The sequence below is a fragment of the Mustela nigripes genome, chromosome 3 (assembly GCF_022355385.1).
Source record: "Mustela nigripes isolate SB6536 chromosome 3, MUSNIG.SB6536, whole genome shotgun sequence".
NCBI classification, from domain to species: domain Eukaryota; kingdom Metazoa; phylum Chordata; class Mammalia; order Carnivora; family Mustelidae; genus Mustela; species Mustela nigripes.
This window is the reverse complement of record NC_081559.1, coordinates 53961576-53979598: the sequence shown is the minus strand read 5'-3', so window position 1 is coordinate 53979598 and position 18023 is coordinate 53961576. Positions and strand designations below refer to the sequence as shown.

At 37.8% G+C, this 18023-nt stretch overlaps 1 protein-coding gene across 1 annotated transcript in view; it reads right to left on the bottom strand.

Moving 5' to 3' along the window:
- Positions 1–4285: 4285 nt before the first annotated feature.
- The window catches only part of GALNT5 (polypeptide N-acetylgalactosaminyltransferase 5), a 41929-nt gene continuing 28191 nt past the window's right edge, over positions 4286–18023 (bottom strand). Inside the window, exons 6-10 of the mRNA XM_059392750.1 lie at positions 17054–17171; positions 15736–16059; positions 10647–10727; positions 7686–7847; positions 4286–4740 (exon numbers count right to left, since the gene is read on the bottom strand). Of these exons, the coding sequence (XP_059248733.1) occupies positions 4597–4740; positions 7686–7847; positions 10647–10727; positions 15736–16059; positions 17054–17171 (829 nt within the window). The 3' untranslated portion in view covers positions 4286–4596. The remainder of the gene's footprint in view (positions 4741–7685; positions 7848–10646; positions 10728–15735; positions 16060–17053; positions 17172–18023) is intronic.

The window sequence follows — 18023 nt, the reverse complement described above, 5'->3', positions numbered from 1 at the left end:
TAGTTGACCCATTAGGTTGAAACAGAGGCATTGAATCTGCTTATTGTGATGGGATTTTTTTCCCCTTTCTTTAAGGTTCCAACACCTACCTGAAATACCATCCATTAAACCTCATCAGCAGTATTTAATACTTTACATAGCTTACGCAAACTTGTCCACAGAATGGCTGTTTGCCAAAAATAAATATTTTGTACATTAGCTTTGGTTAGTGTTCCTTTTCTCATTTCAAGGCTTGTGGCTCATAGCAATTTTTAAACAACCTACACAAAAGTTGTAAAAGCACTATGGTGACAATCTACACAATGAAGAAAAAGTTACAGGTTTTGGTTCGTATTTTAAATTAAAGGACTCTTCAATGTTTACTTCCCACCTCTGTTCAAATTGGGCAATCTGTCGGCTTTGATTAATGGTTGGGGAAAGAAAGAGGTGGCAATATTATTTAAGGGGAAGCAATCTCTCTATGTCTGCTTCTCCTTCTCATATTTATTATAGGAAATGGAAAAGATTATGTCCTGCATGAAGTCAAGGAGATAGACCACTGTAAAGCATGTGCGGATAGCTAAACTTAAGCCCACACTTAGGTGATTAACAGAAAGGGTGCAGCCTCTATATCACAACCAAGGGAGACCTACGACTTCACAATAAAGGGATTTTAACTGAGCCCACCTGAGCTGACTTCCCTACTTAGAGAAAAAAACAAGTCATAGGAGCATGAGACTCTTTTCGTCTACTTCTCCTCCCTCTCCCTCTCCCCTTCCCCCTCCTCTTCCTCCTCCTCGTCCTTCTTTTTTTTTTTTTTTTTTCCCCAGTCAGGTAGAATGGAAACTAGATTTTAATCTCTTACTAGTGGGATGCTCTTAGATAAAATACCTCTCAGCCATCATCTTTGTCTGCATAATGAGAAGAGTTAAGACCTAACTCTCTGAGTTGTGCACAACGGTGAGATGGGGAACAATTGGTGCCTAGCACATGACAGGTACTCAAAGATAATCAGTTCTCATTGGGTTTCCCTTTATTCCCTGTAAATTCCTTGTTTATACCAAAGATATTGGGACCCTCATCTGAGGCATAATTTCTTTTCTGTGTTTGAACATGGAAGTTAAAGTTGTTAAATAAAGATGGTACTATCTGGCCTGCTTCAACCCCACTCTCTCTGCATGAGAATCCCTTGAAAATCATCCTAAGCCATTCATAAATTCAGGGTTGACTGGAGAATTTGAATTCCTATACACTATAACTGATATCTTTGCCCCTCTACAATACCTAAGGCAATACTATAAGCAAGGTGTTTCCTTATTTAAGAGAATATTTCCAAGTTAGTTGTGGAGACACTAACAATACATTGTGATTGTGGCATATGGTGGTTTTTGGCCCTGTGAATGACAGCTGATTGAATGTCAGCAAGCAGAATTGAGCAAATTTGATGCTGGTGATAAAACATGGTTGTACCAACAACAGCTGTGTCATCCTTCAGGGAGAAGCTCTGGGTAACTGCTGAAAAAGAGAAAGGAATGGTGCAACCCAAAAAGTTCAGAAGCACTCAGATGGTCTGGTAAGTTAGGTTTTGATCAAATAAGTCCTGTAAAATACCGAAACTATGCTTGTGTTTAAAGTAACAAAACGTATAGACACTTCTCTAAGAAAAGGCAATGATTTAAGCCAATGCACGGAATACTCTGATGTCTCCCAACACAGCCTCCTACTAAAGAATTTAGGGTTGGGGCACCTGGGTGGTTCAGTGGGTTAAGCCTCTGCCTTCGGCTCAGGTCCTGGGATCCAGCCCCACACTGGGCTCCCCACTAAGCAAAGAGCCTGCTTCTCTTTTTCTCTGCCTGCCACTCTGCTTACTTGTGATCTCTTTCTCTGTGTCAAATAAATTAAAAAAAAAAAAATCTAAAAAAAAAAATCTAAAAAAAAAAAAAGAATTTAGGGTTGAATAGGACCCTAATGTGTCCCACTCAGGGGTTTCTCACTAGAAGTACCAGAGGCCTAGTAGCATTTACACTTTTATTTTAGTCTTCTGAAAACAAAATATAGAGAGTAATGCTTAAAAAAATGTTGGTAGGAGATTTCACAATTAGTCAATACTCTGACGTTTAGGTCTATAAGACTTCCAATTTGTGACTAGTTCCTTGCATCTTAAGAGTAGTTGAGCAAAGGGGCGCCTGGGTGGCTCAGTGGGTTAAGCCGCTGCCTTCGGCTGAGGTCATGATCTCAGGGTCCTGGGATCGAGTCCCGCATCGGGCTCTCTGCTCAGCAGGGAGCCTGCTTCTCTCTCTCTCTCTGGCTGCCTCTCTGTCTACTTGTGATTTCTCTCTGTCAAATAAATAAATCTTTAAAAAAAAAAAAAGTGGGAATTCATTAAAAAAAAAAAAGAGTAGTTGAGCAAATACATGGAAAAAGCTCTTTTTAAAAATTTTTTCTAAGAACAAACATGTCATGTATGGAAACAATCCTTTGCTATATTGACAACCATATAGCTTTGTATTAAGTCAAGGTGAAGTCAGGAAGAGCACGCTCTGAACAACAGACTGTAGTTTTTTTGTTTTTGTTTTGTGAAAACATTTTAATTTCTTTCATTGCTATGCCCCTAGGTAAGTGTTTCTGAACCATAATTTGTCTTTTTCTGAACAGACTTGATGTGTTTTGTGGAAACTGTTTTTGAATAAAAAGCATCTTCAGACGGGGCAAAAAAACCTTTCAACATTTTTGCAGTTACACAAAAAATTGTATGAGGCACTCAGCACATTCGGTTTGGTCAGCAATTCAGTTAGTCCTTTGGCAACTGACTTGTGTTTTATCCCCCATATGGCTCTGTTTTGAAAAGAATTATCTCATTTTCTAGTCATTCTCTTATCTCATCTGCAATGTCAATTATCTAAATAAAACATCTTAAATATGATGCAAATAGGCAGAATTCTTTCCCCTTCTGAGTCATAGCTATAGCTCTGCTTTTGTGCAATTAATTGGGAGATAAAATTAAATTTTAAATAGGAAGTCAGAACTAAAGATGCCCAGTTTAACCACCAGCTCAACTGAACAAAGCTTCATTTTTATATTAACAAGCATATAGCACGGTTTTCCTCCAGACACCCAAACCCAGCAAAAATGTTTATGTCTCTCTTAAGAATGCTGTGGAACAGATTTATTTAGGCCAGCGGCCTGGGGCAGTGAACTGAGCCCTGTCTCTAGAGATCCAAATTGTAATCCTCATCTCTAACTGGTGTAGGACTCTTATGTAATATGTTTTCGGGGCATCAGTTTTCTTACCAAAAATGAATATAAAGGATGTTAGGATTTCTAGACTCTCTTTTGGTATGCCTAAATACTGGCATATGTAAGGTTAGGAATTCAATGTGGATTGATGAGATATTGTTTCCTCAGATTTATCAATGTTATCATCAGACCTGCACCTAAGGCCTTATCTCTCAGCCCCACCCCACAGAGGTGCCGGATTCCTTTTTATTTCTGGCAAGTCTAGGTCAATTTTTTTTCTTAACTCTCCTCCAGAGGGTTTCTTACCTCATTCTCTTCCCCTTTCATTATGTTTACTTCATTTTATTCCTACTTTGAAATCTTTTAGAGCTTACTTTTAGCATATTTCATCCTTGTGAATGCTGTTAAATCTAAAGTCATATTTTGTATAAATCTTTAATAATTGTTAGTGCTCTGTCGCTGCTTTATTCGTTTCAGCTCCTTTTATTTGGTCTTACAGTACACTGCAATTAAGTGTATTTTTGGTGCCTTTCTGGTGACTATAGTGCCTTATGGCCTAGCCTCTTTCTCCTTGCCTTTTTTTTTCTTTTTTCTTTTTTAAAATATCCACCTAAGTCTTAAAAGTTACTAGTATGACCGTTTCTTAAAAGTGTAGCTTTAAAAGCACAAAATGAATTGAAACCATGTCCATATCTGGAACTGAATAAACATTTGACTTCCTCACTTAAAGTTTTTTTTCCACTGACTCAGATTGGGAAACAAAAAACAAAAAACAAAAACCTTTATGTAGTCATCTAGATCAAAGTCCTACCATTGAGTAGTATGATAACCGATACTCATTCAAACTGTTAGGTGCGCAGGCGTGTCGCTGGGAGGGACTTCACCAAGATGACAGCTGTGTGTTTCTGAGGTCTTTTTGTCATTGGAACTCAACTTTTAATTTAAAAAAAAAAAAAAGCAAATAAAAGTGTAGGTTCTCATTGATTATACCTACTTATGGGCCAAAAGAGCTGGTTATTATCCAACTCAGTCATCATGAATATCATTGTACTTCCTCAAGTACTTTTGGCTTCATTTCCTGTGTTTCCTGTTACCTGTTTGATTGCATGGGGAAGTTTGCAGGCTGAGGTCCATCCAGTACAGGGCAGGAAGCATGCAATTCAAAAGGCCACCTAGAGCTGAAGACGGGCTCCAGTTCAATGTTAGGTTGTTTCCCTGAGCTCACTTTTGGGTTCTCAAATATTGCGGGTTTTTAAATCTCCTATTCAAATGCCATTAATTTTGAAAATGTAAACTACCATGGAGAAATACAGTCCCTATGTCCACTGTCATTTTCACAGTGTCTAATGGGTTTACTAGATAAAAAATATTAGTTGTTCTTTAGTCTTCATAATATTTTTCAAATTTCCACTTTTGGTATTGCTTCTCTGGGTCACAAGCAGCAACTTTCAGGGTCTTCTGAGAAATGTTTCCTTCTAAGCATAACAACTGATGATGATAGTTCCCAAAAACAATGTGATTCACCTGGAAAGAAAAGGGATCTGGGAATGAGCCACAGAATGAATTTGACAACTGAAATATAAAGAAATGAAAACTAATAAAAATATTTTATTTTTGATTTATTAGGAATTCTTCTGAACTAAATGAACAACAGGAATATAGTCTTTGGACTGTATTAAATTTGTCTCCATCTCAAACTAACTTCTCACTTCTTTAAGCTACAGGGCTTTTAAGACTTTTATGACTTCCTTAGGGAGGAAACAAAAGATTTATTTTCTGATGGGTTTGGTAACTGTATTATTTAAAAGAAATAACTCCATATGGCATTTGCTATATTTGATAGACGATGGCTCTCTAACTGATGGTGGTCATGAAAAAACAACCATCACAAAAAGCAAGTCAGTTAATTTCTTAATTAAGTTCATACCTTTGAAAGCAAACTTAGAATACAAAGTGCCAGAAATTATGTATATATTTATAAGCTATCCACCATAATATCTGATAATATGTAATGCCTGATGTTCAGAAAATCCAGATGTAATTAGAAAAAGATCAAAGGTATTTCAGAGTTCTATTATTTGTTAATATTTATTGAATATCCTAGAAATAATAGATAACCAACTTAGAACTTGCTCATGACTTTATAATTTTTTTACCTATTAATCCTCTCGTTTTTTCCATGACTATGACAAAGATAATCTTAATTATATGTATATTATTTTGAAATGTTTTAAAAAATATAACAAATAGGGGTAATTTCATAATAGTGTATTTTAAAGATATTCCTACAAAACCACTGTCATCCTTGTAGGACTTTGGAAATATGATGTTTGAGTGTGCTCACGGTTTTGTAAAGGAGTTGGCCTTGAGCAAAATCATCCTGGATTATCTACAACATTCTGCCAGTGGATTGTAAAGAGGTAATTGAATAACTTGTCCCCAGTCTAAAGATACTTGATGAAGGGACAAGTGGTGGAGGGTCATTCCATGTCACAGTACATAGGAACTACCTATGAAAGAATTTCCTCTTAGGGGTCTATAATCCATAACACTTGGAGTGAGCTGGCCTAGAGAATATCTTTTAAATGCAGATTAGAAATGTATAATTTTAACAATTCATTGGTATTCAGGATCAAACTCACTGTTACCCTATTTCCTTCTAAGAAGCTCTCAATTCCTAATGCTAAAGGGAAAGACATGTTCCTGTTATTCAGTCTTTTGCTCTGTTTATTTTTTTAAAGACTTAACAAGACATGGAGGACTCAGGAGGTTTAGTATGAAAATTACCAAAACACTGAAAATATAGGGAAGACTATTATCAAGATATTAATCTCCATGACATCTAGCAGCATGGAAAGGGGAACTTAAGGCAGAAGAAGACAGCTGTGTGACATGCTACAACTTCATAAGCACAAACAGCATCGGGAAACATTGAATTATTGCCATCTTAATTAAATTACTGTCTTACTAATTGGTTTGCCATTTAGAGGGACCAAAATTAAGCCTATATGAAAATCAGCTAATGAAGGCTTAAGTTCTCAATGGGGCCAACCCCGTTTATAAATAAGAACTTTGTGATTTAAGGGCTGCTGCCTCCTACATATTTTCTAACTAGCTTGAATTTTTTTCTGGTAACAGATTCATTTCCGGAGATTAAAAATGTGTTCTCATTCTCATCCTTTCTCACCCCTGGCCCAGCCTCCAGCTTTCTTTGGCATAAGGTTAAGGAAGCAGAAGGTAATATTTGATAGATGTTTATGGATTTTTCCAACATTATGCAACATAAAATTAGTAACTGGTACACTATTAATTCCTAATTTTCCTAAATAACTCAATGGTAGTCATTATCACTAAAAAGAAAAAAAAATGCCCAAAAGGAATTGAAATATAGCAGAGAAGATTGAAAGGGAGAAAGACTGGGAAATATGATGTTGACCCCAAGTAGAAAGAAAAATGCCATGAAGGGAGTAGTCACTGATTGTGACATCAAAAGAAATGGATGCACTCCAAGGGGGAAACAAAGTGCTTACTTTGGCGACAACCCTGAGCAAAATGATGGTCTTCATATACCCAATGTATTTTGTGGATTTGGTGGTCACTTGCAGTGAGATAATAGAAAGTTTAAGAAGGTTGACCTGAAATTATTTTTGTCACCTCAAGCTCTTACACCAAAACTTATCACTTTGTATCTTGGTAAAATAGAATTGGGGAAACCGATCAGAACTTTAACATTTATCATTTTGAAGGTGAATAGAATATAGCAGGGGTGGACTGGTAAGTATTAATAATTGGACCTCTGGAAAAAATCCCTGGATTAGTAGCATAGGGTTGTGTAATTCCTCCCACCATGGCTGGTTTCAAGCTTTCAGGGTGATGTCACTGAATGTGATGTTGGGAAGTGCACGAGACACACCATCAGCTTCTTGACAAGCAGGTGGGAGCTGCCTCCACCACCTGTTGAGGCCCAGGTCTCTGGGAATGAGGAGGTGGGGGGTGAGAAAAAGTCTCCCTTTATGGAAAGGAGTTAGAACGCTGAAAAGCAGAGTCATTCTAAAGTGCAAAGCTTATAGGAAGAACACTGCTTCTTGCTTTCCCTATGTACTTTCCTTCAGGCTTCTCTGATAACCAGGGAGAACCAGTTCTAGCCCATAAGCAGGATTTTTGGCATTGTTAGTTGACTGAAGTGAATGACTTATAGAAACAAAGATGCTGATAGCAATATAACCAAAGCAACGGGTGGCTTGTGTTTAAAAAATAACAGATTTGAAATAAATTTTGTAAAAGAATAAAAGGACTTGACAATTTGCAAAAATATCTGTTTATCTCTCTGTATGAACTTTTTACACTGCCTCTTTTGCCATAAACACATTGAAAGCTTCCGACTGAGGACGAGGACAATGGGAGTTTTACGTCCCATTTAACCGGAAGTTGGATTTGCAATAAAGAAGAGGTACCCATATTTTACTTACCAGCTCTGGTTGGAAGACTGATGTTGATTTATGCAGCCATCTTAGCCCTTTGTTTCTATTATCACAAGGGTGCAGCCTCAGGGCCCCGGTTTCAGGCACAGGAGCTAAGCACCACTCTCCATGTTTAATAAGTCTTAGCCAGGTGTAATTGAATTGTTGAAGCTGTCGGGAAATGAACAAGGAGAAGGTCACTTTAGGCAGCAGATACAGGTAGGGTCTCTGCCAAACATTTTGGTTAGCGATGGTTAAGGATATAGGCACTTGGGTCAAATGTTTTGTACCCAAATCCCAGTATTGCCACTTTCAATTCTGACAGCATGGGTATATTATTACCATATTTAATTTCATTTTTATTATTTTTAAGTTGGATAGCAATAGGGAGTATCTCAGAGAGTTGAGGTAATGACTGTGAAGTTACTGTAAGCCCTCAATAAATGTGAGCTGCAATAATAATAATATTTAGTACAGTTAGTGTATATCTGCAAATGGAGGTTATTTCAGGTGGTCTGAATCCTAGACAATCCTAGACAATCCTAGACAGGTGCTTGAAGTAGTGGAACATTCAAACCATCTGTAGCCATTAGGGCCATAAGGAGATCCAAGTCACAGTCCTAAATTGCTTTGGTGGAAATTATTATGCTTCTTTGTTTAAGACTATCCAGATTACTGGATTCCTGGAGGTTTTGTAAGAAAGGTTAAAAATCTTTCTTAAGGCTAAAAAAAATGTTCCTATTTAAAGAAAGGTTAAAAATCTTTCTTTGCTGATAGCAGAAAGAATTATCAGGTTCTGCTCCGTTAGCATCCTGTGGTTTGTAAGAACTACTCTTGGGAGAAGTCCGGTTTTGGGGAGTTGCCAATGTCTAAAATAAATACTGATTCAGGTAATGGAACCATGTTTTCAGTTTTTATAAGTAATTTTTCCAGTTACTTACACCCTAGTATCATCTGCCTGGTCAATTTATTCTAAGTCTGTGGGTCTGCAGGAAATTTGTTTTTTCTCACCAATGTGAACATAAAAAAAGTAGACGGCTGGTAAAAATCTATCTAAATGCCTTTGTGTAGAGAATCATTTGTGATGTAATTGAGATTTAACTTAGATCATCAGGTATGTCATTGGGTTAGACCTCACCACTCAAAGGGTAATCTCTGGACCAACAACAGCATCACCTGGGAGCTGGCTGGAACTGCTGAATCCCAGCCCCACCAGGAACCTATTGAATCAGAAATCTATATTGTAACAAATTTCCGGGTGATTTGTATGCACATTAAAAATTGAGAAGCATGGTCTTATGTCATAATAAAAGGAAGTTAAATGGCTACTAAGAGAAGCTAGGCATTACCTTTAAAAGGGACATCTCAAATGGTTGAAAAGTTAATAGCTAAGGGGACTTTCTAGGTAAAGTGAAGGTTAAGGCTTGGTGGTTCAATCCTCAGCCTTTATTCCTTTCGAGCTTTTTTGGTTGAATGCTATAAACTGGTTTGGTATTAAACTTCATTAATTCTGCCAAAATAAATTAACTTCCTCCAAGTCCCTTTACTTTTTGTTATTAAAACAAACTACAAGCTAAAAATGAGGAAGAAGACAAAAAGGGAGATGGGGGTTTGTGGAAAGCAGGGGCTACGTATTCATACTTTTGCCTCCCAGTTTCCCCTTGAGAGCCTCAGTGGTTATCCAGACCACAACTTGGATCTTCAGAAAAAATCCTGGTTAATCAGGTACAGAAAATCACAAGAAGAATGCGTCTTGATGGATTGAATTAAATAATACCTTACTTTCATATAATTTGGACTACTTGTGGTTTTCTTTTGCAATTTATGATTTTATTTCCTCTTTGAATTGTTAATATGAGTTGTATCTTTCAAATGATTTCTGACACGTTTCTCTTCCTTCTACCTCCTCTTTTTCCTAATTAAGAAAGAGCTTCCTCAGCCGCAAGTTTACAGTCTGTAGCTGAATTGTAGCAACAGAGAGGACAAAAATGTCTTTCCCGCTTTAATTCAGAGGTAGAGGGGAGATGTGGTCAGAAATAGAAGCAATATCTCTTAAGTCAAAGCAAATAGGTAAGCCTGGGGAAACCTAGATTCTAACCACAAAAGAATTTCTTTACCAAAGAGTGATCTACAATTTTAGGAAGCTGAGTTCTACTCATGAATTGATGTTTCTATGAGTTCTATTTGGCATCCAAACCAATAATATCTGCACAGAATGAGAATGGGTGGGGAACATACACTGAAGAGGGAGGTACCACCACTCAGAGCTCACCTCCAGCTCGGCAGAGTCCCTGGTGAGCTGGTCTCCCTGGCTCTCCTTCCTCCCCTTCCCATTGTTTTCTGAGTTTGTCAGAGATTGTTGAAGGGTTTCCACCATGGATCATGGATTATGTAATTTGCATTACTCTCAATATGGATTCAGGAGAACTGAATCAACAAAATGGCTCCCTTAGATTATTTGAAAATATTCTCTGCCTTTATTTCCTTTATTATTTTTCCTTTAGATGTAATTTTTATTTTTCACATTTTTTGTCTTTATTATTAGAACAGTAAGCGTCTATGGAGCACTGAGGGTTAAGTACTGGTCTATATGCTTCATCTGTATGACATAATTTGATCCGCAAACCTGATTTAGGGGTTGGCTCTGTTATAACTGCTGTTTACCTAAAAGTTAAAGGATTTGCAATGTTAACACACTTGAAAGTGATGGAGCAAGAACTGGGTCCCAGGTGGGTTGACTTTGGTATGCACAATTTTACTCCCTTAGTCACTATCTTTACACTGAGTGGTGGGCTACCTTATCACCAACCTTATGATCATGCAGCAATTTATAAATTAATTATTGTTTGTACAGCAAAAATGAATTTCTCAAGTGAGCAGTAAATGTACCACACTTGCACTTATCAGGTACACCTGGGCCTTCTATCAACTGTGTCTTTGATGAGAGAGAAAACCCAGCCCAGCGGGTACCTTGCTGCTCGCATCACAGTCTTCCAAAGTGGCTGTGGTGTTTTCAATGGAAATGCATTTGCCCAAGGCCACATTAATAAGCTAGGGAACAAAATATAAAATATGCATTAAGAAAAAAATATTTTAAAGTAGAACAAGACATTCAGAAAGCACAGACTATAAAACTATAATAAGGTTAAAAGATAGTTAAGTTGATAGCTTAGCATTACTTAGCACTATACGATTTTATTGGTTGCTATCTCTAACAGAGACATAATGTAATCTTGCTAAAGTACAGCTTCAATCTGTCAATTTAAGCCTATGATTCAGCCTCAGAGCCAACAAACAGAAGCTTTTAATTAACCCTTGCCTGGAATGCTAAATAGAGAATGAGCAAAAGGTAACATGAAAAGTAGTTATTTTCTTGTCTCAAGTTTTTCTGATGCATACATTAAAAGTCAATGCACAGACTTGCAATTTAATCAAGCCAACAGTTATGGGCTCTGTTCCCGGTCTGACCCCTTCAAGCAATTTCACTGCTTAGGCACTGAATCATAGATAAATTGAGTCCTTCAAAGAACAGCAGATTCCAGCTGATTCCCTGTCAGAATCTTCCTAATGACTCAGGCAAGCCACAATTCATTACAGGAAAGTCATGAAAGCTAATACAGAGCCAACCTTAAAGGCACTCTCTGGCAGGCCCCCAGGTTTTTAATGGATTTGCAGGGTCAAATATGGAGGTAGCTTTCTATAAGTCACCATTTAATGCAGAAAAATGTTGATTCCCTTGCCCCCTTTGACATCTTGGGCAAGGCTAACGAGATGGTGAGTTAATAGTGCAATTTAGACTTCTTAGATTTCTGGAAGAGCAGTGTAGAGTCAAGTCTACACTCAGAAAAGCCTTCTGAGCTGAGAGGTGGCGAAGTCTATGTTGGCAAGGACACTATTTGTGCCCCCTCCTCTTCTGAGGGTGTTGTATGATATAGCTGTGTAGCTCAGAGTTGAAAGCCTTTATAACAGGGTGCTCTTGGGGTGGCCCTCCCTTTTACATGCATAGCTTAGCTTGCAAGAAAATCAGGGGCATCTTCGGGGACCAGAAAATGCAGAAAATGAAGTAAAACAAAACCCTTTAGAAAGTGGGAAAACTGCAAATATTGGTAGGCAAGGGACCAACATTATTAAGGACAGGAGAAAAAACATGGGTAAGCCAGAGGGTTGGAACTGCAGTCTTTCACATAAAGATGGACGACTAAAGAATTAGACCCTCAGTAGAACCATGTCCTGGGAAAAACAATTTACCCCGTAGCACAGGGAGACAACATGGTAGCTAGAGTCTCCCTTGGGAATCTGAACCTTCTGTGGACCTTCATCTGGGTTTGAGATACAAGTTTACTCTACTTCCATTGGATAGGAACTTTGACAGCCATAAAAATAGTACCAGGTTGGGGGTCCCTGGGTGGTTCAGTTGGTTAAGCATCTGCCTTCGGCTCAGGTCATGATCCCAGGGTCCTGGGATCTAGACCCACATCAACTCAATTCCAAGGCCTGCAGCAAAAGGCTCATGCTCAGTGGGGAGTCTGCTTCTTCCTCTTCCTCTGCCCCCTCTGCCAGCTCACCCCCCCCAACCCAGCTCTCTCTCAAATAAATAAATAAAATCTTAAACAACAACAACAAGTACCAGATTGGTTACTTCTTGGGTAGCTGGCATGTGAAACAAATCTAGAAGGACAGAATTTCCATCAGAAATCTTCAAAGAAAGCTCTATTCACAATGTAGAGTGACAAATATGGGGAGAGACTATCCACCAGTAGTAAATGGAGTGGTCAGGACGCACAAAAGGAATTAACTTCAGAGAAGAGATTTAATAGAAATGCATGAACGTAGGATAATCCTGGAGATTAAAGAAAGGAAATGTGCTCCAATTGTTCTCTGGATTTTAACAGAGATAAACATAAACTTCTGTATTTGTGGATTACCCAGAAAACATTCTCTCTTCCCACGGGTTTAGAAACCTGGTTTCAATACAGCCGAACAGGTTGTACTGCTCCAGAATCTCACAGAACTTCCAGAGAGCTAAACATGAACGAGGGAATGCAGCGTGAGCGGCTGCCAAGTGTATCTGGCCCGGGATCCTATTTCTGGCAGCACAACTAACATTGCCCAAAGCAGTGTATGGGAACCCCTGGTTTAACTGATTTCTTTGTATTTATTTTGTACAGTCCCGTCTGCCAAGCATAGAAAAGCATTAGATAGAGGGGGGAAATTTTTCTTTCCCTTGCTTTCTGCCACGCTTTGCTTTCTCTGAAGATTTGTTTCCCTTCTTCCCTACCAGAAATTTCTGGAGAAACTACTTTTCTTCACATAGAAATGATTCATGAACTCCCAAAGAGTTGTTACTTTTTATCTCATTATGAATGGTTTTAAAAATTGATTCTTCATTTATTTTCAAGAAATTATATTTATGATTTTATTGTAAACCATTTCAATCTTTTTGAAAAAAAAATCAGTCAGTATCTAAATTTTAAATCACCCATTTTGAATTATTTCACTTTCCAGTTGAGGAGGTGGAGTTCCCCACAGTTTATCACAGAATTACTAAACCTTGGGCTATAGGCTATTTGCTAAGCATCTAATTCAATACAAAGACACATTATTAGTGAGGTTCTTTCTTTCACTAAGTATTTGTGGTTCAAAAAGATCTGATGTGTTCTTATAAAAAAATGAAAAGGAAAAAAAAGACCTTGCACTGGATTTAAATTCTTAAATTAGTTGAAAAAAGGAAAATGTGGAGCAAATAACAAAAAGTTGCAGAGTTTATTTTCTTGGGACTTTTCAAAACTGTCTGTTCAAAATAATGGTCAAGTTAATCTTAGTCTGAAATGTCTGGAAAATAACTTTTAATAAAAAAATAATAATGCTCCTTACTGGTTATTTCAGAAGGGAGGAAATGATATCTTCTTTATGATTTGTGTAAGGAAAGCAACAAATAGAATTTTTAAAAATAATTTAAAAATATTTTCTGCATTTTAATATATTATAGCTCAAGCATCAGCGGAAGGCTGTTTTAAGAGCGTTTCAGAAATTTTCATGGGAATGCAATTATAAATTAATCTCACAGAGGAGGCAAAAGGTAGTTTTTTAGTTCCCTCTGGTGGTTAAAGTTCAGTAATGCTCTTGCTGAGAGTCTGTTAGGACAGGAAAAAAAATTACTATGGTGAGAATTTCTTTTTCTCTTACTCAGGAGTTAGAATTAAAAAAGAAAAATGTAAATTTATTTTACAGACACAATTTTGAACAGTGTATAAATCCAGGATATTCTTTCTAATGGGTTACTTAGAAAAAGACACCAGGTTGAACCACCAGAAATAGTTGCTATTCTCTTTTGACCTATAAAAATGACAATTTTATACTACATTATGTTACATACAAATAGGTCACATGTACTGATTTGTCAGTTGAATTTTTTACATTTCCTCTCTTCCATACTCTTCCAGAATTCTCCCCTGTACTGTCAGGGAGAATGGCTCTACTAAGTCCTTGTCATCAGGAAATTTCCTAGGCGGAGAATGATTGGTTTGTACAATTCACTTTCTAGGGAGAACTGAACAAAAATGGCCCAAAAAGCAGGCTTACTGATGATCAAGTCTTAGAACCTCTTTTATGAAGAAGAAGAAAATTCTTAAAGAAAATGAAATAATGCCAGGAATATTTTTAAATAAAAATAAATGAGAAAATAATAACGCAGATAAACCGTATGCATGACTGGGAAAGTGCTCTAGGTCAAGGCTTGACTAATCACTTCTAAACCCATTCTACGGTAAATAACCTCATGTCTTGCCATCCTCTTCAAATTAAGCCCCACTCCTAGAATAGGTTTGAAATGGCTTTCATCCAGGTTCTCTGCTTTCTTGCTTTAATTTCTTAGCTTTGTACTCTGTCCAACCTCTTTTGTGTGGTTTCTTCCCCTTTTGGTACATTATACTGTGCACTGGAATTTTTTTGGTCATTATTTGACAATTTCTTTTCTATTCAACCCGTCTGACATCTGTAAAAATGGAATTAAATCATGTCGTCCCATTGCTTAACCTTACTCAATAACCTCCTGTTACATTCGGTAGAGGGGGCGGGAAAAGAAGAAAGAAAAAGAAAAAGAAAGAAAGAAAGAAAGAAAGAAAGAAAGAAAGAAAGAAAGAGGGGTGCCTGGGTGGCTCAGTTGTTAAGCATCTGCCTTCTGCTCAGGTCCTGATCTCAGGGTCCTGGGATCGAGCCCCATGTCGTCGGGCTCCCTGCTCAGTGGGGAGCCTGCTTCTCCCTCTTCCACTCCTCCTGCTTGTGTTCCCTCTCTCTCTGTGTCAAATAATAAATAAAACTTAAAAAAAAAAAAAAGAAAGGAAGGAAGGAAGAAAAAGAAAAAGTGGAGGGAAGGAAGGAGAGGAAGGAGGAGGGAAGAAGGAAGGAAGCAAGGCAGACCCTTATCCTGCCTGCCAGGACTATGTGACCGGACTTTCTCTCTGCTCCCCTTCATATTGTCCCATTCCTCTCATTCATACCCTGACAACATTCATCTTCTTGGCAGTTCTTCAGGGCCTGGACAGTCATCTATCTTAAGAGATTTTGCACAAAGGTCATCCTCTGCCTAAGACTCTCTCCTTCAGAGCTTGGCTGACACCTGTCTTTCAGGCCTAGGCTTCAACATCTCCTCGAAGTTGAATACTCTACCTTAGAAAGATTCATCCCTAAGACCAGTTCCCTAAATGAGAGCCGTTCTATTTTTTTTAAACATTACATACTCGTACCTTGTTTTCCCTACTCAACTTTAAGCTCCACAAATAGGAATCAAGTCTGCTTTATACATCACCCTATAGTATGGTTCTGAAATGCTGTCTGGTTTATTGATACCCAGTAGATATTTGCTGAGGTAATCAATGAACCTGAATGCCTAAAAGCTTCCCTCAAGTTCACCTATATTTAACCCTTAACAGTGTTCTCTCATCTGCGCTCGTACTTGGTATTTACTTGTAATGTAAACCTTTATTCTTTTCCACACATTTTCAAGAACTTTTAAACTTTATTTTTATGGAGTCAGAACTTAATTGCTGCTTGAACTTACCACACCCTTAGCCCTCACAATGGGAGCCTTCAAATCAGGAAAAACATTCTCCAAGTACCATTTGAAACTTTTGCATTTTAGTTTTTTTCGAAGTTCCCGTTGCTCGGTGAGGTTTCCAACATCTAACCCTTGGTCTATGAGGTGGTCCCCATGGCCATAGAATAGCTCCTTGTATTCATCCAGCCAGACCTCAGCAACCCGCACCAAGTTCCGCTCTACTGTCTTCATCCGGTCTTTGGGGAAGGAGTATGGATTGTCATTTCTGAATATATGGCCCACTCGGGAGCAGGGAATGATTTCAATTTCACCACCACACATCCACACCTGAAACAGTTTGATAATAAACATCAATTATCAAATGATGTCCCCAAATCATGGGCGTTAGTTAACAATAACAAAGAACCACCTGGTGACCACTCCCTCCTGCCTCCAGTTTGAAGTAGTTTTGTCCAATAGTTTCAAGTTAAACTCAACAGGTTTATTTAGTTTTGTACATTGCTATGGACCATTTTAGGATTCGTTATATATATATATATATATATATATATATATATATATATATATTTCTCTACCCTGTAGTGTCCTTCTTATTTTACGAAGAAATTCTCACTGAATCCCAAAGTGTAAAATATGGAATATGGATTCGTTTTTTGGTTGGATTAAGGAAAGGAGTATATATTTCTGTTTTCAACTTTCCCTTCTCATCTTGGGATGACCCATATGGAGCACAACTTGAAAATGAGCTCAAAATAATACCCCTTTTATAATATATCACCCCATTCCTCAGGAAAGCAGTTGCCTTTTGGATTCTCTTTACTCTGGCTGCTGCCAAGACTTGCTTAGCTGTTGATCAATGGTTATAAATACCCAGAGCTATCTGAAATGTCCAAAGTTGCTGTACCATTGCCTGTTGATGGCCTGCTCTAAAGGCACTTTTTGTACTTCTGTCACTTGCGCTGTCTAACATGACCCGTTACTCAGTGATTTCGTTACTTCTGATATACTAGAAAAACATTCCTGGAGATATTTTGTATGAAGTATGAATCCCACAGCACTTATACAGAATGGCAGACAGTTATTTCCCCCATAGTCACATGTAGAAACAGTGTTATAAAATACTAGGGAATTCTAATAAATTTCATGAGAGCCATTGATTCATCCAAATTTAACCTGTGATATTAAAACATTAATCTAGAGGCCCTAAAATTTCTGTGGAATTTCCTCCCTGAGGCAGTCCCATATCTAATTATATTAGTAAAATAAAACCAAATGATAAAGTCTTAATTGTAGAGAGAATTTGAGGACCACTTGGTAATACCTTGAATGAGAGCTCCATATTTTCTCCACCCCAGACATCAAGCCCAGGGTCATATGTTCCAAGTTCAAAAAAGTAATTTTTATCAATAGAAAACAATCCACCTGCCATGACGGGGCACCTACAAAAAGAAATGTTTGTGTTTTTAAGCTTGCATGTCATGGGAATTCACTTTTCAAGTGGGTCCCTTGTGCAATTGATATGGCATTAAGAGATATTTCAAAATAGCTACCAAGCATGGGGAGGTCTTAGAATGGAGTCACAAATAGCCCTGAAGTCATCATTCCCTGGTTCATGGTGGCAGAGCTTGATTAGTGTCAGGAAGGATGGGGCTTGGAAGTAGAATTCTTATTTGCCCTTTACTTTCTGGCACAAACTCTCCAGATAGGTTATTTTTAACAATGTTTATTTAACAGTGCAAAGGGAGTACCAGGCACAGTTGTATTATATATGTACTATCTCAGACTTTATGAAAATCCTACAAGTATGTACCATTAAGAAACTAAAATAAAGAAATGGTCACAGGTTACTATGATGTACATCAGGGTTCACTTTAGGTGGTCTGGTTTGACTCTATGATTTCTCACTCCACTCTACTGCCTCAACTGTGGACAGAGTTTGCTGATAGCTTATTAGGTGGCAAAACTTTTTAAAGCATGTCATATAATTGGATTTAATTCTTAGATGATAGAGGTAGCTCCTTTTTTAGTCTTAAGGCCGAATATGAGGAAATGAGATTCAAAGAGGTTAAGAGACTTTTTAAAGCTCACACCATTAGGAAGAAGTAGAGTTGAGATTTAAATCCAAAGAGTCAGATTCCAGAGTCTTCACGACTGTTATAGATTATGGGGGATAGAAACTACATTTGAATCAGCAACTGGACAGGGCAGTAATCACTTTCCATGGTGGCAACCACTGACCCAGTTGAAATTGTGTGGACAGCCTGTCTTGGGTTTAGAGTACAATGCAATTT